Below are 22,529 nucleotides of genomic sequence, written 5' to 3' on the forward strand. Positions count from 1 at the left end.
CTTCTTTTAAAATTGATTGCTTCCTTCCGTTCTTTGGAAGATTCCCAAATTTTTTGTATCAAGATGGAGTAGTAGAAGGCCCAAAACTTCCTTTCCCAAAAATTAATGACTCCTAAAAATATAACCCATTTAATTTGATATATTTATATGTTTAATATCGAAATTAGATAGTTTTATATTTTGGATATTTTCATGCTTACTCAAAATAGGGAATAATAAACCGAAGTCAAGTGATTTATGACATCACTTTTTATTTATGAAGTGTCTTGTTTTGTTTACAAATATAGATCATTCTTTGATTCCCATAGTTGATTATATATATGGACTCGAAAACATTCAACAAGTCTCTACGAGAAAGGTTTTAATTATAATGTATGTAGGTTTGTTATTAACTTACTCAGAACTATTGTGGAATGTTTAAATATAATCAAGATATAAAAAATCAAGGAATTCTCTTAATTAGAAAAAAAAATATGACGAATTTCTTTCAGACTTTCAATACCTAATTTTTAGATTAATCAATCGTTCAGGATATCAATAATTGTCTTTTAATCAACCCATTAATGTATATTGAATGCCAGTTTTCATTTACTTTTCTGTTGTGTTGACGAATTGGAAGTGATTTGATATGTGATTTAATTTCGTAAAATATTAAACCATTTTGTGAGAACTGTTTGGGTGCTTTTAGAGACGACACATCTTACCAAATTTTGCCAAAGTATTTCAGCTAGCTATAATTGATAACATTACCAGTTTCCTACATGAATGTAACATATTCAGTAATAACCTGGATAACCCACATAAATCCGAGAATGCTGTAGTGAAAGCAAGAATGGCACAAAGAAGTATTGCTATATCCATCAATTTATTTATTATTTACATAAACGATTGATATAATCTCATCCAAACACAGATTAATAGACACTAAATGTCTGGGACTTGAAATTGATGAATCCTTGAAATGGAACAAGCATCTTGATTACACATCTAACAAATTGAGCAAAAATTTCATATGGACTAAGAGTGATTCATAACCATCTCAACAAAAAATCAGCACAAATTCTATACCAATTTTGAGTAAGTAACTAGATATGGAAACATATTTTATGGAAGCAACAGTAAGACTGTAAAAATATTCGTTATTCGGAAAAGGGTATTAGAATGATGAATAATTTGAAATGTAATGAATCGTGTAGATTTGTTTTCAAGAATAATGGGATTATGGCAATATACGCCCTTTATATTTATAAATATTTTTATAGTGAAAGAGTTTTGTTCAACATCAATCTCAATTTGATAGATTGTAACTTTTGACTTAACAATACAAATGTGAATCAGATTCATAATAATATTGAAGAAAATTGTTGAAACATCTTAAATGAAATTGCACCTTTGCAAACAATTACTTTTTATGAAGATCTGCCTAAGTATGATGGTCAAATCAGAAGATTGAGTAATGAGAGAGATTTTGCTTACAAGTTATTTAAAAAAAATGTTAATGATGTTAATTGGCATAATTATAAAAATAAACGTAATGCTGTCATAAATATTATAAAGGTGAAGAAAAGTCAATTTTATGGTAATCAGATTGAGAGCAACAAACAACCCGCGATTAATGTGGAAAACTCTAAAAAAATTAACCCATCCGAAACAGTTCACTAATTATCTTGCTAATAGTATTCAACTTGACAAAAAATATCAAAAAGTAACATTATAGAAAAACAGGAATTGGCTAATTGTTTTTATTCATTTTTTTGTAAACAATTACAGACATTATTTCTGATATTGAAGATATTGGATTTACCTGTCACATCGAATACGTTGATGAAAAGGGTTTCACTAATTTTAAAATACTCACTCTCTAAGAATTGAAAGTAATTGTATCCAATTTAGCCGACAAAGGATCACAAGTAGATGTAGTATCGAGTAAAATTATAAAGAGTAGGTTTGAAGTAATTGGACATGTGTGGTGTCCTTTTGTGAACACCTCGTTACAAAATGGTAGTTTTCCAGATGATGTAAAAACCAGTATAGTTACGCCTTTTGAAAAAGTTCCAAATACAAAAAATCTGATGAATATCGGCCAATCAACACTTTACCTTGCGCTGAAAAACTGTTAAAATCGATAGTATATGAACAACTGTATATCAATAAAAAAACATACTATTCACAAAATAATCTGGTTTTAGATACAGATATTCATGCGAATCCGCACTTCAGCTTACAGTTACAGTAAGCAGCAGTATTTTTAGAGTTTGAAAATGGTGTAATAGCCGAAAATAGTTAACAATGAAAAAATATCGTGGAAAATAGACAAAAGTGTGTTTTTGTAGTGTATCCTCTGTCAACATGAATTTCCACAAAATAAACAAGTCGTCAATCAAAGAAGTATTTTTAGATCTTAAACGTGCGTTTGAAACAGTTAATCGTAAAATATTGATTAAAAAATTTAAAAAAATAAGGCATCAAAGGAAAAGTACTTGATTGGATCAGTAATTACCTTACAGAAATGAAGCAGGTAACCAAAAGTAACGAGTTTGTCTAAACAGCCAATAAGCGTAGACCACAGTGTTCCGCAGGGTCAATTTTAGGGCCATTGCTATTCTTAATTTACATTACTGCTATCAGCAAACGTAATGAATGTGATTAAAAAAATGAACGAATATTGAATAATATTGCTACATATTCGAAAACTAATAAATTGAAGCTAAATGTCAACAAAACAAAGACTATGGTATTTACTACATCGTTTAAGTACAGAGAATTAGATTTAAATCAAATTGAAATAAAAATATAAAATGACAAAATTGAGCTTATTACTGAATTCAAATATCTAGGATTGATGTTGGACAAGCATCAATTAATGAATAACTTACATACAGAAAAAAAATTTGAAGAAATTATATTTTTTTACAAGAGTGTCCCAACACTTAATTATGCAATCACGGATTACTGTATATAATTATACATCCACATTTCAAATATTGTCCCACTCTTCCATACACAAGTGATTTAAATAAAATGAGAACACTATAAAAACTATAGAATCGTGCAATGAGGATTATTTTGAGATGTGACAGGAGTACCCATATATCTTTAATGTTAAATACTCTAGAATCGTTATCTATAGAAAGTAGGCTTACTTATTTAACAATGATTTATATTTACAAAATGTTGCATAACCTTCTACCTTCATATTTTGACAAATTTCTAATTTTTGATAATCAAATCCATCAGTATAATACTAGAATAAAAAATAATTTGTATGTAAATAATCAAACAGAAACGTTCAACACTAAAACATTAATTTTTAAAGAATTTATTAAGTATGAGTCTATCTGAAAATGTAAAGTCTTCTAACAGTCTTATTATGTTCAAAATAAATCTATTAGACCATATAAGAGACCATTAAGGTTATACCAAATTATTATGTATATTTTTTTGTATTTTCAATTATCGTAGGTAAGACTACTTATTAACAAATATCAGTAGATCTTTTTTTCTATTATTGTGTTAATTATATTAATGTTAACATTATTATCATTGTTGTATATTAGGATGTATCCTATTTGAATAAAGCATTTCATTCATTTCAATGTTTATATTGAAACAGACCAGCTAGGAAACATCTTCTGTCCTTACTAGTTATTTTTAATTCATTAATGTAAACAATACGGTTACTAGTTGAAAAAAATATTGAAAACTAAGTGGTAAACACAAAAGAAAAAAATGAAGACAGTTCAGTCTTTCTCAATATAGTAAGATACCATTTACAATCTTATTAAAAATGAAATAAATGACAAATTACAAATACATAAAAGCAGCAGTGCTGTTCAAGCATGCCAGCTAAATATAGAACACCATCAGATATTTGACGACTTACCTATTGTAGGCTGGTATTCCTGTTGCGGCAAAAGGAAACAAGTGAGCACCGTCTTTCCTGAATCAGGATCCGTATCAGTTTGAAAGGTCAGTAGCGGCTGAGCTTGGTTATCGCTCAACCAAACAGCCTTTAGACTCAATTGCAATATAGTATATGGCAAATAAGGAAGCCTATTTCCTGAAACATCAAGAACGTGCAACCTCCTGCAATTTCCCAATGTATCTGGTAGCATTGTCAGTCTGTTGTCTCTCAAACTTAGTACTCCCAATTCGCACAAGTTCCCTAACTCCGACGGAATCGAACTTAGACTATTCCTATCTACATTTAAATTTGTAAGTTTTACTAATTTGCCAACTTCTACTGGTAGTTCGCTCAAAAAATTTTCTGTAAGTATCAGCTCTTGGAGGTTATGACAGTGTCCTATGTTGGCGTTCAAAGAAGTCAGTCTGTTTTGGTCCACTTTGAGGATAGTCAGCTTTTCTAGTTTACCGATACCGTCTGGGAGTATTTCCAGCACGTTTTGAGATAGATGAAGGTCTGTTAGGCTTTCTAAACCAGCAATGTCTTCTGGCAGATTTTCTAATCGGTTTTCAGACAGATCTAAACAGGTCAGATTACTAAGCTGCCCTATTTCCGGAGGCAGGCTTTGTAGTTGATTGTGGTCCAACCATAGCTCTTGTAAAGCGGAGAGTTTGCCAATGTGGGAGGGCTGAAAAAAAAAACAGGTATGAACTATCAATATCGATGTAAGAATAATCCAAGATAAGATGGTATTCGATTTGAAATAAAATAATTGGTAAAATGATTACAAATGAGAGAATTAAAATAAAATGAGAAATAGAAATAGAAGTTTTCTGTTATGTCAGAGAGGACTTAGAGAGCAGACTCCATCACGTTTCGATATTTAATACAATTACTTTCTATCAATTGTTTATGTTTTATTGCAGAACACTTGATACTCGAATATCTTCACGGTTTTACTTGTGGTATGTGGTATTTTCGAAAAGGTAGTTGAACAGCTTTTAAAATGAAGTATCACTCAACCGTCGTTTCTATTTAAGATTTTAGGAGTTGTATCTGCTCCTGCTGGAGGTTTGATGTAATTTAATTGAAAACTAGCCTAAAAATGTTCCTCTCGAAAATAAGTTTGACATGTTTTTCATATTTTTAAATTTTCTATAGAGACAAACATATAGAGGGTGGTAAGTTTTCAAATTATCATCCTGTATACAACCTCACATAAAACCATTTTAAAAAGTTTATTGAAGTCACAGTATTACAATTGATGTCATGTCACTAAGTGTTCTGGTGATGTATTGAATGAAGACATCCTACATTTTGTTTCATGAGAGAGAGGACATTGGCAGATCAAGATCTTCAGATGATGTGGTGCTGCAGGTTTTTCCGCGTTTTCCTGAGGCTGAAAAAGCAAATGCGCCACTGAAATCAATGCAGTCGCCCCGGAGCGGCAATTAATTTTTGTTGTTGTTTAATAATTTCATGATTTGTATTTTGGAAGTGTTATCAATATATTATAATAAAACAATGTCAAAAATTTTTAAAGATAGAACAAATTTTACAATATTTCCAGATATTGGGATAATTAAATTTTAAGAGGGCTAATCTGAAACTAATCCATAATGGTTTGGCAAAAATAATTGCCTAGTCCTTCATATGTAAGGATAATAATACATCTGATCTTGTCATTTCAGATTTGTCATAAAGCCTTCAAAACAATTCCGTCGAATATTTCAGGAGAAAAGATGACGAGAACTCAACTAATATTTCTTGAGGAGCTGATGAGCAATTACCTATAGATCATAAAGCTGAAGAGTTTCGAAAAATATTCAGATAAGCACGAAAATAAATTCCTTTTGTCATTGAGGGCACTATATACAAATACAAATCAATCATAGATGGCAGTATTGATGGGAATGTTATTGGGAGAGCCATTTAGATAGGAGCATAAAGCTCAAGTGGGTATCCTATACACGCGAATACATTCAACTCCTTTACAATAAAAATGGTTGATGTGAATGAATCATTTTGATAAACCACAAGGTGCTAAGAAATACGATCTGCAAAAGCTTTCAAAACTTTGTTTTGCCCACGACAGTTTTTGATATGATTTCTAAAACATTTTTGGTGTAATTGGAGTACATTCAAGTCATATCTACACCTGTGTCAGAGGATGTTTCAAAAAGACATATTAAAAGTTTACTTACGAGTTCAACAATCGAAAAATAATACTTCCTGAATAATAGGATTGGCAAAAAGATAACTATTTGAAATCAGAGGCAATTATTTTTCTAATTAATAGTCGACTGAAGTATAACTTATTTATCTATGATTTCTTTCTAATGCTGTAATTCCTTCATCCATCCATCAACTTTTAGGTACCGTAATTATTAAGTAAATATCTAATGTACTATTGCATTTGGTTATTGCATTTTTTTTAAATCACACAAAAATGAATAATTATGTCCCTGCTTCAAGGTTTCTGATTTCAAATAATATTGAAAGCAATCATTCAAAAAAACTTATTAAAATCGAATCTGCTTCTGAGCACTTCCCAAGATTGCCTATTTTACATATTCATTAATGCCATAATAAAGATTTGTTGAGAAGTTATGAATTCTTTCTATGCTACTGATTAAAATGGACATAAATCACTGCTCAACGTTCGGTGCTCATATACATAATTACAGAAATATGGACGTATTTAAATAACACTTTACTGCAAGATTTTCACTGATAAAACTGCGACACTGTTTTACTACTATAGGAGGTTAAAACACAATTCATTCATTCATCAACATCAATTTTGTCGCCTTCAAAATAGTCCCCAAATAGGGCCAGCGCTTCTTACAATACTCGAAGCAATTGTCAAACTCATTCTTTGGGATAGCCTTTTGCTGTTCAAGTGATGCGCTATTAATGGCATCTATCCTTGTAAAATTACGACCCTTCAAGGTTCATGTTTGGAAATAGGAAAACGTCACACAAAAGCCATATCTGGCGAATGTAGAGGCAGGGACATGGTTAATAGTATTGTTTTTGGCCAAAAATTCACAAACAAGTAATGAGGTGTGTTCAAGTGCAATCGTCGTGCAAAAGTCACGAGTTATTTTTTTACAAATCCGAGTGTTTTTCAGATTGCGTTGTACATAGAATTGCGTTGTACATAGAATTTTTTATTGAATGTTTACCATTATATTTGAAGAACATAGTGAGAATAACTTTCACTTTTGATCGCACTTGTCGAGCCTTTTTGGGTCACGACGAGTCAGAATGCCTCCACTGGGTCGATTGGGTCGTAGTTTCGAGACCATATCCGTAAATCTTTCTTCCGTAAATAATTGGGCACCGTCGTTTTTATTCAAAATTCAAATTTCGAAACGTTCAAAAAAATTGGCAAGGTCCAATCGATACGCTGGGTCGTTTTGTCATATTCATCGTCTACACGGCCATCTTGGAAACGATTATACCAGTCGTGAATTCTTGTTTTACTCATAGCAGACTCACCCTAGTAATTTGTTAACATTTCACACATCCAATTACAGTACATATTGCAAATGGTCAAACTTCAAGTGCAAATAAAATAGTAATTTCGAAGGTCAACTGTTAAGGACATTTGTTATCAATTGGAAGCATTAATAGTGCCTCAGATGAAACATAATTTGATATATGCAAAGATACCGTCAAAAGATCACAAAATTGTTGTTGAGAAATATTTAAATGTAATCAGTGGTAATAATTTAAATTTCATTTGAGAAAGACAAAGTGGCCTTTATATACTAGAAACTGACAATATTATTGAACGTCAAGAGTGTAATCTCTGGACTGAAAAAGAAACATGTCGTAGAAGATTTGATCATTCTGGGAGAGAAGCGTTACTTCAACTAGAACTGAATCTTTTAGAAAAACAGTATGAAACTTGTATTGCAGGAAAATTTTCAGGAGTTCCATTCAATAAAAATGAAAGACGTACCAATGCAATCGATGAATTAGTACATAGTGATATTTGTGGACCTATAACACCATCTACATTTGATGGTGGGAAGTACTTTCAAATAATATTGACAATTTTTCCCATTTTGTGATAGTAAAAATACTTAGAACAAAAATGAAGCAGAAAATAATTCAATAGAATAAGTGCAGAAACTTCAAACACAACATAATATTAAAGAGAAATGATTTCGTGTAGACAATGGTGGTGAATTTAGTTCGAATTTTTTCAAAGACTATGCAAAGAAACGAGGAATCATTTTGGAGTACACTATGAGCTATAGTGTACTCCATTCCATTCCATTAAGAATGGAAAGTCAGAACGAATGGGCTGTACCCTACTGAATATGATTGTTACATGATATGATATGATGATGGGATCGTTTTTGGGGATAGAGATGAAACAAAATGAAGAAGGTCTTGAAATCATCCAGTCAAAAATGATCGGAAACTTAAAAAAGTCATCATGGAGGACTGCCGCGGAGTTGCCACACCTATATAAATGAATTTCCAGTTCGTTGAAGATACTAACATTATTGAAGATGGTCATTACAGGAGATTGATGTGCATTATGATGTATCTTTTGCTTGTCACAAGACCGGATCTTGCATACAAGTTTCATATCTGTCAATATTTGAACAAGCCAGTCAAACGTGGTAAGCTGGCAAACGTATATTGGAATATCTTAAACATAAAAAATATTTTGGCTTGAGTTATCCAAAAGGAAAGACTGGTTCGGAATGATTTTGCGACACAGACTGGGGAGGTGATTGTCACACCCGAAAGAGTTTCAGTGGATTTGTGGATTTCCATGCAGGGAATTGCATTTCTTGGCATCCACGGAAACAAAGATGTGTAGCTTTGTCTTCAATGGAGTCAGAAAACACCTCAGCAGGAGCAACAGCTCAAGAATTTGTAAAACTGGAAGTTATTGTGTCTCATTTTGACAAAGTATAAACCGATCCTTTGATAACTGACAATATGAGTGCAATATCAATGATGAAAAGTTTTGAAAATTCAAAACGAGATGAACATATTGAAATGAAAAATCACTTTATTAAAGATCTGTATCAGAAAAAACAAAGATCCTTTGAATATGTAAATTGAATTTCAAAATTTTTGAATTTTTTTCTGAGATGAATGAATATTATTTCAATCACCGTATTTTATGTTTTTTGTCAATTCAATATAATATCCTCATAAATACATTTAATTGAAGAGGAATGTTGGAGAAAATGGAAATGAACCTTAAGCAAAGTGCCAAAACAGTACGTCAGGTAAATTTTATCTTTGACGCTTGTGTAGGTTTGATCAAGATGGCCAAAATCTTTGAATTAATGTTTGTTGTTATTATTGACATGTTAGTCTGAATAAAGTTTTTCAAAATTGACACGTGTTCGACATATTTATTATATTTTTTATCAATAAATGTGACAAAAATTGGATAAACTAAGAACCCAACTGGTATGAGACAAGAAAAGAGTTAGAAAACAAAGCCTAGAGTATAAAGTGTTTAGACGAAGAGCATTCATAAGGTGGATCATTGATTCAATGAAAAATAACAGAAGCCACCTACATTTATTGATTTTTTACAAAGTTTTAGAATGTTCTCACCTTCAACAACTATGAAAATTTATAAATATCTATATCCGATTAAGAATAAAACCCTTATTCAGTTTTATCCAATTATTCGAAAATGTTTTTGCGAATATTTGACACTAATGGAAGCAGTTTCTGCAGTAGGTTTTCTTTCCTTAGCGGTAGCTTAGGAATTGTAAAACGGATGATAATATTGTTTTATAAACAAGTATGTTCTATGGGAATACTTTGATATGAAATTAGTAACATGAACAAGAAGTGGGCATCACGGCTAACCTCATTAAGTGAAATCGACAGAAAACTCAGAACCCGCATGTCAGGAGTAAACTTTTGCGATTTTAACTAAATACCATTCTAAAATAAATATTCAGGAATTCCTATACATTTGTTAATCGTTTTTGTTCAGTCTCAAAAACTTGCTATTGAAATTATTATGTTTTTCAAGTGAATCTTAATTTTTTAGTATTTAGCCTAGAGTTACCAGCTCTAGAATGTGTACAACAAAACAGATTGTTTTATGGAATTATTTTTATTTTATGTATTGTTAACTAATCTTGTTAAAGTTATTCAATTTTTCATTATTCCCAATTGGGGTTTTTCAGTTGGTCTTCTAATGTACGGGTCTTTTCTAATCCACTTATCCTTATAAAATTCAATATTCTTGAATATCTTTTCTTAAGCAACCCCTACATTCAAGTCTATTTCAGTAAATATTGTAAGCTATAAATAGCTAGATTTTTAATTTCTTAATTGTTCCTTGTATCCCTTATCTTGGGAATTACCGCTATTATGACCTCTCCTACCTATGTTAATCCAAACCTCTGTCTATCCCTACAACGACGAATCTGAAACCCCTTCTCTAACTACCGATGTGAAACAGTGCATTTTGTAAAATCATTCATTATGTTTCAAACCTTGTAAAGGTACAATAAGAATAAATCTTATCGTGTCTACAGTACATCTAGCCAGTTATTTTTTTTATCCTATTTTTTCACAAAAGTTTTTGTGTGCATCAAGCACTCACGATAAAATAATCGTGGGTCAAAACAGTTTTCGTACCATAGAAATGTGACACAGAAAAAACCCAGTTGGCACTGCGTAAGAAGGGGAATAGAGAAACCTGGAGTGATTCCACCGCGTTCATTCATTAGGTGGAACATTTACTGTTTTTTTTATTCACATCCATCTCAAGTGATCTAAATGAAAATTTATAAAATATTTAAAATCGATAAAAAATGACATCAATTCTGTTTAATCGATTATCTTACCAATTCATCGATGTCGTTATCTCCCAAATCTAGTCGTTCCAGGTTAGAAAGCTTTGACACCGACGAAGGCAGCTCCTTCAGTAGATTTTCCCTAAGTTCGAGCGATGTAAGCGAAGTAAGCTGCCCAAAATCGTGTGGTAGTGTTGTAAGTGACATATCGTTAAGCCCCAGAACCGTGAGGGACTTGAGTTGACTGAATGCAGGCGGAAGACGAGGGATAGGGTTAGAACTAAAGTCAGCGACGCGCAACGCACGTAGATGGCCAATGCTCTCAGGAATGTCTGGTATATCTGAAACAAAAAAATAAATAAATCAGAAATACTGCTTTAACGTTATAAACGGATTTCCAAGCATACATTTTCAGACATATAAAGCGCATGCGCTATACTAACTGATGTAGTTCGTATTTGATACCCTTTACTTGTTTATTAATATTTTATAATATATTTTTTATTCCATACAACAAATTTATCAAAATGTCTGAACTGATTGTAACGGTGAGTTAACAATCAATAAATACCAACTCTGAGAGTAAAATGTACCTACGCTTTATCTAAAAATAATGGTTTTCCAAAATCTACCTCAAAACAACTAACTATATCTTGCGACTTAATATACTTTAAAATAATATTCCCACCTGATTAAATGTACTATTTATTTGGGAAAACAAACAAAACAAACTTTTTAAGAAAAACAAAATTTAAAAAGGAAAATTCCCTCGTAATTTCAAGAAAAAGAACTATATGGCAGTCTATTCGATTTATTCTTCTGATACTCTTCTAAAACTTTCACTTTATTTCCTTTTCCGGAAAACATTTTTCTTAAATAGAATAAAATCAAATCAGTTTATTCATTCAAAGGGCACATTAGGGTATAAAACATGTCAGGATATGTCTGAGTACATGTATATATAATGATAATAAAGACTACGTACATAACTACAAAGCAACAAAAAAGAACAGCAATATAAGTTTTTATCAAAAAGTTGCATTAAAAATTCATTAATGTTATAAAATAAATTTTCTTGCAGAAAGCGTTTTATGGAGTTTTGAAATTTGAAGTGTGTAGGCTGAATGTTATGATTTGCATAGATTAGCTGATTGTTTCTGGTTTGGTAGATATGCCGAATGCCTGAGAAGAGTGTTTTTTTATTTTATGAATGTAGCAGGCAACTTCCTTTATATAAAGTCAGGCCAGAAGCATATTCAATTCCTAGGTGATACATTTTTTATAGTTCTTACAACTTTTTTCTAAATAAGGAAGTTTCCCCATAGTAAAATGTCATAAGGTAGAGTATACTGGATTTCAGCAAAGTAGAAATTTCACAAATGGCCGATATCAACCACATTCCGCATACATCGAATTTGATATATTTTTGTATTTAATTTTTTATAGTTGCTATAAAATGCTCATTCCAGCTGAGATCGTCCTCCAGAGTTATTCCCGAGAACTTTGTTGTTAATTTTCTGATAATTAATATTTAAATCATCCAGTTCAATTGAGAGTGGATTGTTTATTATTCTTTGTGAACCCCAATACACGAGAGGGCTTCAACAGATATTCGATAAAGTAAATATGAAAGTTTCATATGAAACTTCTTATAAATTGCAACAGCTTCTTGGACTAGAAAAGATGGACTAGAAAACACAGAAAGGTCGGGGATTTACGAAATCAGTTGTCAAGATTGCAACAGCAAATACATCGGCCAGAGCCGACGAGCGATCAAAACCCGCTTCAAGGAGCATTGTGCACACATGAAATACGGAAAAATAGAAAAATCCAGTGTCACCCAACATGCTCTAGACAAGGACCACAGAATTGGTGAAAACAATCTGAAACGATTAAGCATGTGCATCACACCAGGCTACTCGATCCATGTGAGAGTCTAGAAATAGCAAAATGTAAGAACAGCATGAACGGCGATAAGGGACCCATCCCGTTTAGCCCGCTTTCTAATCTTCTGTTAGGAAGAGAATAATTACTAAGAACTTGCAGGTAGTTAATTACCGAAAAATTTCAGATTGGACTTCAGGTATACAACCTCAGGTAACAAATTTTAGTATATAAGGATTAACCAGACTAGACTAGGTATCAATTTTTTTCTCCTGAGGATGCTAACTTTGTTGGAACCAAAGGTTCCAATCTCATCGTTATGAAATATTAGATACTCAGTTTTTTCTATATTGAAATGCAGTTGATTAGCTGAAAACCGTACTCCTAGTTTACCAAGAAGATGGTTACAAGCTTGTTCATTCATTTCAGTGCATTTCTGAGAGACAAGAAGCATACTATGTCAGCAATTAATAAAGAAAATAGTATTGGGACCAAAACACTACCCTGTGGCACTCCCAGCTCCTGTGCAGTGCTTACTAATAGATCCGTCAACTTCTTTGTAACAAATTTGGACAAACTGACTTCTATCAGAAAAATAGGATTCGAACCATTTGGCTGCAATTTCTCGTATGCCACAACACAAACCCAAAGTTTTTGCAGCAGTGCCTTATGAGGAATACAGTCAAAAACCCTACTTAAGTCGCAAAAAATTCAAACAGGGGAGATTCTTTTGTCGATCTCGGACATTACATCATTATAAAAATCAACTGTTGCAGTTGTTGTGGATTTTCCCTTCCGAAAACCATGCTGCTGGTCTGGTATGAATCTGTATTTATTGATGAAGGGAGTTAGTCTGTCTAGCATACAATATTTGTTCACCTTTGCAACCTTTGCCTGATACTGGTCTGTAATTATTAATGTTGTTTTTTTCCTTTTTTTTGTGCACTGGATTTAACTTTGCCGATTTAAGACAGTTTGGAAATATGCCCGATGGAAATGAATGGTTTACTAAATGGGATAGAATACCGACTATATCTTTACCAAATTCCTTTATTGAGGCAAAGGGAATTTCATCTGGACCTGTAGTCATTTTTTTGCAGTTTTGATACAATATGTTACATGTCATCTTCAGTAAATGACATCGAAACAATAGAGTTTATGTTGCTTTTTCCCGAAAAATCTAATTTACCTAGAATTTTTTTTTGCAGTTTCGACGAGATACATGTGTTCTTTTTTCGCAGATTTGTAGTAATTTTGAATTTCAGCATGCTACTTTTCTGGCGCCTCTTCATTACAAATAGAATAATTTTTTTTGTCGATCCTCTTTCCCTTCTTGCCGAAACTGGAGAATTTTTCACTGGGTTTTTTTTCATTATTAGTTGATTCTAGTTTCCCAGGGTACTTTTCGAAATCATATGTCTACCTCTGCTCAAGTTGGCGGTGAACCAACTGAAAAATTCATGGTTTTCAAACTACATCCAGAAGGTTAGTTACTTACTAATATTTGTCAGATGACTGATTTCCTGCAGTCATCTGACAAATAATTATCCTTGCATGTATTAGCAATAATTTTACGAATTGTTTGATACCTTGAGAGTGCTCGTTCATATTCTTCGTTACCGACAAAATGTATTACATTTTTTCGTTTGGCGGCGTCAATTAAGACGCCACAATGTTTTCACACGACTTCTAACTTAAACATGAACCATAAAATAACCAAAAGGGGAACAAAATTGTTGATACCTGTTCGAAAAATAAATAAAATATACGAGTATGAAGGCAGCCACGGATTTCTAGCCAAGAGTTTGTAGCGTGAGCCTTACTGCACACGGCGTCAGCGGCATCCAAAATGTGTTGTAAATTGGAGAACAGCTACGACTATTTCTAATAATTAATGAAAATTCACTGCAGAATGTTCTTCGAGAAATGAATATTGATTCATTATATTGATGAGAGGATTTAACCTGTATCTCATAATATTTTCCCAGGCAGAAAACCTATCTTCACACAACCGTACATGCTTTGAAAATAAACTTCAATAAATCCATTAAAATATTCGTGGATGGGGATTTTTTTGCATTATTACATACTATGAGAGGTACTGAATGAGACTTATATCTCAAAATATTTTGCCGGGCAGAAAAACTACCCCCACAAACCCTTATATGATTTCTATATTGAATTCAATAACTCCATAAAAATATTCGTGGATGGGGATTTTTTTCCATAATTACATACTATGAGAGGTGCTGAATGAAACCTATATCTCAGAATATTTTGCCGGACAGAAAAACTACCTCCACACACCCTTTTATGTTTTCTAAATTAAATTCAATAACTCCATTGAAATATTCGTGGATGAAGATTTTTTTCCATAATTACATACTATGAGAGGTGCTGAATGAGACCTATATCTCAGAATATTTTACCAGGCAGAAAAACTACCCCTACACACCCTTTAATGTTTTCAAAATTAAATTCAATAACTCCATCAAAATATTCGTCGATGGGGATTTTTTTGCATGAAAACATTACTATGAAAGGTGCTGAATGAGACCTATATCTCAAAATATTTTGCCGGGCAAAAAAACCACCCCCACACACCCTTTTATGTTTTCAAAATTAAATTCAATAACTCCATTGAAATATTCGTGGATGGGGAATTTTTGCATGATCACATACTATGAGAGGTGCTGAATGAGACCTATATCTCAAAATATTTTGCCGGGCAGAAAAACTACCCCCACACACCCTTTTATGTTTTCTAAATTGAATTCAATAACTCCATCAAAATATTCGTGGATGGGGATTTTTTTGCATAATTACATACTATGAGAGGTACTGAATGAGACCTATGTCTCAAAATATTTTCGGGCAGAAAAACTACCCCCACACACCCTTATATGTTTTCTACAGGCTGATTCACGGTGGATGGCACATTAAACGTTTCTGGTGAACCAGACAACGGATCACTTTGAAAATTCAATGGAGGGCATATTCGGACATTCTCTAGCCAACTAAAATATTTTCGACAATGCGGTGTTGCCGCTTCTATTAGAAAGCAGTAGCAACTTTGATTTTTCAAATGGAACACTGTATATAATATTATTTTTGGAATCTCCAACAATTGCCCGACAACTTTTCTTGATATTTCCCTATACCTATCTGTTACCGTTTTCGAAATAAAAATTAATTTCAACTTTTTTCTTCGAAAATCATGACTTCTAAAAATGTCGATATCTTTTAGTTAAGAAGTACTATGATATCGAAATTTGGTTTGGAGTTAGGTGATACTTGGACACTTCCCACACGTCAGCCTAATCTCCGTTACTTCAATACAGAGTGGTAAAAAATACAGTTTTTTCGTTTGCTTGAAAAAGTTGCTGAAATTTGATTATTTTAAATGGAATACCCTGTATATTATTGAAAATTCGGAAAGCTGCTGAAATTTGCTTTCTTTCTATGTATATCATACCTATACCTAACTAGTCAAGTTTCGGACTTATGAACATTTATTTGTGAAAATGTCCCTTCAGAATGGTATTTCCATTCGGTATTTGGTAAGCAGGCCATGATTACTATTTGACAGTAACGTTGTGACATTCTCCTAATAATATCGACATTTTCGTCACTTCAGAAGTTGCAAATACCTTCAAAACGATGGAACAAAACTATTCAAACGAAGTTTGAATAGTTCATAAGTCCGAAACTTGACTAGTTAGGTATAGGTATGATATACATAGAAAGAAAGAAAATTTCAGCAGCTTTCCGAATTTTCAATAATATACAGGGTATTCCATTTAAAATAATCAAATTTCAGCAACTTTTTCAAGCAAATGAAAAAACTGTATTTTTTTACCACCCTGTATTGAAGTAACGGAGACTAGGCTGACGTGTGGGAAGTGTCCAAGTATCACCTAACTCCAAACCAAATTTCGATATCATAGTACTTCTTAACTAAAAGATATCGACATTTTTAGAAGTCATGATTTTCGAAGAAAAAAGTTGAAATTAATTTTTATTTCGAAAACGGTAACAGATAGGTATAGGGAAATATCAAGAAAAGTTGTCGGGCAATTGTTGGAGATTCCAAAAATAATATTATATACAGTGTTCCATTTGAAAAATCAAAGTTGCTACTGCTTTCTAATAGAAGCGGCAACACCGCATTGTCGAAAATATTTTAGTTGGCTAGAGAATGTCCGAATATGCCCTCCATTAAATTTTCAAAGTGATCCGTTGTCTGGTTCACCAGAAACGTTTAATGTGCCATCCACCGTGAATCAGCCTGTAGAAAACATATAAGGGTTTGTGGGGGTAGTTTTTCTGCCCGGCAAAATATTTTGAGATATAGGTCTCATTCAGCACCTCTCATAGTATGTAATTATGCAAAAAAATCCCCATCCACGAATATTTCAATGGAGTTATTGAATTTAATTTAGAAAACATAAAAGGGTGTGTGGGGGTAGTTTTTCTGCCCGACAAAATATTTTGAGACATAGGTCTCATTCAGTACCTCTCATAGTATGTAATTATGCAAAAAAAATCTTCATTCACGAATATTTTCATGGAGTTATTGAATTTAAGGTTGAAAAAATTAAAGTGTGTGTGGGGGTTGCGTTTCTGCACGACAAAATATTTCAACATACGGGACTCATTTTGTATGCCAAATTAAATACATTTCAAGAAAAGAATCCTCATCTATAAAATATTTGAGGAAATTATGGATTTTTCTTTAAAAATTATTTTATATATTATATTTCAACATAGGGGTTTTGTTCTGTATGCTTCAATGAATATTTTCGAAGAAAAAAATCCCCACTCACGTATGATGTGAAGGAATTATGGATTTTTCTTTGCGATCATTGAGTAAAGTCATTGCTGGCCACGAAATGGATACCCATTTTGGGAGCCGCTGATTATGGGGTCCCGCGCGACGCTTCGACAAATCCATGGCTAGAACTCGTGGCTGCTTTCACACTGATATAAAATATCTATTGCTTTGTTAATGTCAGTTATGTTACCTAGATGATAGTTCCAATCAATACCAAATAATGACTTACTTATATAATTGGCTTTCATGGAGACAAATGAAAAATATTTGTAGTCTAACTCACTGTAATCATTCAGATTTGATATCGTGAAAATTAATGACATATAGTGGGCATCGCAAGGCAACAGTCACTACATACATCGACAAAGCAATTATTCTGTTCATTTGCAAATAGATATTAGATCAACATAACACCGTATCAATTATAGACATTATTTAATTGAAAAATATAATAGAAGCCAAATCTGTGCTGATACATCTAATTAATTGTTAAACTAATCAAGTCTATGTTCAATAAGTCATAATTACCAAAAAAAATTAGTCTGAGGTAATTGATCATGAAAAATGAGAATTAAAACTTTCTATGTTTTTTACCACTTTTATTTGTAACTAACGTTACTGCAGTTTCGTCCTATAAAGGCATTTTCAAACTTATACATTAAACTAAAAATTGATTGCATTAGCCCTTATATAACACCACTGTAGGTAATAATAGAAGTACTTAGCTTAATTGAGTACCTGAATTTTGTGACAATGTGTGACATTGCACCCGCAATGCTATCAAATTAACGTACCAACGTCACAAGCAAACACAATTCAGGTACTCAATTAAGGTAAGTACCTCGATTATTACCTACAGTGGTGTTATATAAGTGCTGTGTAATCAATCATTATTAATTTAATGTATAAGTTTGAAAATGTCCTTATAGGACGAAACTGCAGTAACGTTAGTTACATAGAAAGTTTCAATTCTCAATTTTCATGGTGATTCCCTACCACATAGTAACGGCTACATCCATCAATTTATGTGGGGTGATCCTCCATAAAGTTCTATATTTGATGCTGGAGATAAGCATACCAGGGAATGCAATCTCTATCTCGCTGGATCTCGTTTTCGCGAGATCTCGCCTTTTTTAGCGAGATTTATTTCGGCCGAAAATGGCCGAGATCTTGCCAGTTTGACAAGATTACATTTAAAAATAAACTGATGTTGAGGAACCTGTGATAGAATCTGGAAATGAGGTAAACGACGACAAAATTTCTTTTGGAATGGACAAAATATAAATAGATATCTCTATCCCCAGAATAGAAGTAGACCTAGATGCAGAATATGCGGGTATTATTAAGAAAGTTAGAAAATTGGTGGAACGTTTTCTAAGATCACCTACTGAAACTGATACTCTGCAAATATACGTAAAGCATAAATTTGGAAAAGATATAAAATTACAACTTAATTGTAAAACTCGATGGTCGTGCCTACCAGACATGATTTCTACTTTTGATATAATGAAGCTGTGTGTTAGCAATGCTTTGATCGACCTGGGCCGAACTACTCTTTGAGTGCGGAAGAACATTCGGTTTTAGTGAATTTAGACAAGGCATTTCAACCTGTAAAACTTGCTATGGAGGTGTTATGTCGTTAAGATACTGACAATCGCAGAAACAACACTTAGGCTTATGATTCGTAAACTGGAAGAGCTAAAAACTTCATTTGCAGAAAAATTAGCTGGCTCCTTGAGAAAGCGCATTGTTGAGCGTCGAACGAATTTGACATGCTTGTTATTATTAGAGATCCAGCTGAATACCAAAGAGATAAAGAAGAGTTTGCGAAATACGAAACCTTTGAATTGCCTTCGAGAATGTGATTCGAACTGAAATTAAATCACTTATAGAGCGCTTGCATTCGAAACACAGTCTGGCTAATTCATAGACAAACGCAGATCCATTTTGGTCGATCGCATCAACATCAACTGCCACCGCTAATGATATTGCTGAATCTGACGATGATTGTAACGATAATGAACCTTTCTTTATATCTTACTGAGAAACGCAAGAGTTTTTAATTGCAAGAAGAACTTCAAAAAACATTGACTGTTGCGTTCAAAGAAACTAAGAGACAGAAAACTAACTACGAATTGGCTGGATTCATTAATAAACATTTTTTTCAAATAAGCTTAAAACAATAACGAACGAAAAATACTAGTATTATTGTGAAAAAAGCGACGGGCGCTTGATATACAAAAAATCTGGCACAAAGCGCCCACGCTTTTTTCACAATAACTCATCACAATAAAAACAAGCATCCTCATTGAGCTTATTTAAAAAAAGTAACTTTTTAGTTCGATGTTCTTTAAAAGTGTGTTTTTTAGTTTTTTAAATTATATTTTTTTTTCATTTTTTAGTTTCGTATGCTATAAAAGCGTGTTTTTTAGTCGTTTTAAACTATATTTATTTTATCTAATCTTTGGGATCAATCAGCCGTATATTATTTAGAAAAATGACCATTGATATTTTCCGGTTCTGGAGAGGGAGCCTGAAAATCAGCTACCAAGCCCAAGGCAACAGACGCGCAAAGGAGGATTACAAATAAGGCAGCAGGCGCACTTGTTAATAAAAAAATACTTTTTTTCCAATGAAGAAATACATGTAAGGTGAGTTCGAATTATATTAAAAAGGTTACGTACAGCGCCCTCTACCCGCGAATAGATCAAGCAATTATGTCGATATATCAAGGCGATTACGTACAGCGCCATCTGCCCGCGAATAGATCAAGCAATAATGTCGATAATTATGTCAAATACAGATCCCGAGCTTGAGAGTTACAAGCAACAAACAAACGTACATACATACATACATACATACAGGTAAAGCTAATAAAAGCGTGTTAATTAAAAACGGATCCCGGGTCAAAAGGCGAACTTTTACAGATCGCGGATGACTGTGGTAGATCTGTGGTTCCAACTAGAGTTGAATCCGAAAGGGCCTTCTCAGCGACTGGTTATCTGGCCAGCAAAATAAGCCATTTAGCATACAATTCTTTGGACATTTTGTGCTTCTTAAGAAACTACTTTCAAAATAATTCGTAATAATGACGTGTGATGTGAACTGAGCAAGCCTTTTATTTTGTATATTTTGTTTCTAGTAGATCTCTGAGTAGGTATAGTTTTCTTTAATTGATAGTACCTCAGTTTATAGTCAACTCAACTTAGTTAACGAGTTTTATTTCAGTTTTTGACTTCATGTTGTTTTATTATAAATGAACTGTTTCATTATTGAAAGACTTTTGTTTGATATTAGAAGAGAAGACTAGTTGTTTATTTCATTTCTTGTTTGATTAGATAGGTCAAAGTTTGCTACTTAAAAGTTTATTGAAAAAATGATAGATACATCAAACGATATTCAATACGTAGAAAGTTTACTGAAAAAATTCGTAAAAATAAATGTTTATTTCGTAATATACCTTCAAGTCTTTCCTAATTTATTGAAATAATGTGATTATTTGCAAGAATAAACACACAAAACTGCCAATCTGGCGAGATCTCGCGGTATTGTTATTCATAAACTTGCAAGATCTCACCTGATCCCCAATCTCGCGAGAATACAGTTTTCATTGCTACAGTACACCACCGCCTTTACATTTTGAGCTTGTTGAGGATGATCAATCTGAAAACAGCTTATTCTAAGATTTCTTTGCATTCAAAACCGGTGTGTAACCAAGTTTCTGTGGGAACTATTATGTCCTAGTCATTATCTATTGAGCTCATTTCGAGATCATTTAGTTTATTTCTAATGCCACGGATATTCTGATAATAAATTTATAAATCTCTTGTTTCTTAACTGTAGGGATTTCTTCCATAAATTTTTTGCTTCCAGTCCCGTATTTACAGAAAACGGGGTTGCGGCGGCAGAAGTTCACCGCATAAAAGCAGATTAACTATTTCCGGTTAGCTGGAAATCGTATCGGGGGAAGAGGTAATTCACCGCTTTTCTCGAACAAAAATAGAGTGTTTCCGCTTTGAGGTTAGCAACATATGATATGAAAAACGTATCAAAGTCCCGATTTCAATGTAATGTAACTGATAATTGATTGGAAAAAAAACATTTGAATTTAATTTATTGAATTAAGGTAGTGTGGACATCCTTTTTGGTTGTTGTGGATATTCCAATGGACTTGTTGTGTAAAAGATACACTTATTTGGAGTACTGCTACTGAGCATCATCTTTATTTAAATACATTCTTCTGAAACTATTCAGAGGAACTTTGAATCCATTTCAACATTTCTGGGAATACAACTTCATCATTTGCACTGATGAAACAGTAATTTTATAATTAGAGAAAACAAAATCCGAGCTGCTGACTCCCTCCTGATTGCGGACCAATCTAGCGTGTACCATCAATATTACCCCCAACACCCTCTAAAATTATAAATACGAGTGAACACAAAGACTGTTTTCTGTAATCCGGCTGTGATACTAATGTTATATCCTATTTAAAAGAACAGATCCATAAAGTGATATGGTTGTTCCATATATCTAGGTACTTTGTATTCCTGTGAATAACTACATCCTGTGATAAGACATGCACCCGTTACTGAAACTAGTAGCCTCTTTCCATATGCGTTTTGAAAAAGACGCGTTGCTAATACAATACAAGTGCTAAGACAAATATGTTGTATATGTTACGTATGTTTTTTTTGCCAAGTTCCTGAAAAACACTTCAACTTATTGTTTCTCCTTTCATCTTCTTCCATCCATCCATTTCAACAACTCTGTTTTCTGTAATATTTTGTACGTCCCTCCAGGCCCCGGCTACGACTTTATCTCAGGCTTCTGAAGGGCCACCCAAACCCTTCCGGCCCAGTCAGACCCAGCCATAAACTGCTTGCTTCTGTGATCCAGATCACACATTCACATAACTAGAAGCTTCTTTTGTAGCATTGCCTGCTATCATTATCAAACCTCTACTGAATAGTGGCTGGATAATGATTGCACGAACAGCTGACGAAAGCGCTCGCAAATAATAAATAGGAGTTATAAAGCTTCAAATCCTTGGTAAATATTCGTTTTGAGGACACCCGGCGATTTTGAAAAAATATTTGAGTGT

At 33.0% G+C, this 22,529-nt stretch overlaps 1 protein-coding gene across 9 annotated transcripts in view; it reads right to left on the reverse strand.

The window, feature by feature from the left end:
• Positions 1–22,529, reverse strand: part of scrib (scribble planar cell polarity protein) — a 313,705-nt gene that overhangs the window by 244,029 nt on the left and 47,147 nt on the right. For all 9 annotated transcript variants that reach the window (XR_012465828.1, XM_074177044.1, XM_074177046.1 and 6 more), the window contains exons 3-4: positions 10,759–11,048; positions 3,884–4,592 (exon numbers count right to left, since the gene is read on the reverse strand). Coding sequence is in view for 8 of the 9 variants with exons in the window: in XM_074177044.1 (XP_074033145.1) it covers positions 3,884–4,592; positions 10,759–11,048 (999 nt within the window). In the remaining variant the exon portion in view is untranslated. The remainder of the gene's footprint in view (positions 1–3,883; positions 4,593–10,758; positions 11,049–22,529) is intronic.

The sequence above is a fragment of the Leptinotarsa decemlineata genome, unplaced genomic scaffold (assembly GCF_025532065.1).
Source record: "Leptinotarsa decemlineata unplaced genomic scaffold, Ldec_3_MD MMD2_tig00002159_RagTag_RagTag, whole genome shotgun sequence".
Taxonomy (NCBI): Eukaryota; Metazoa; Arthropoda; class Insecta; order Coleoptera; family Chrysomelidae; genus Leptinotarsa; species Leptinotarsa decemlineata.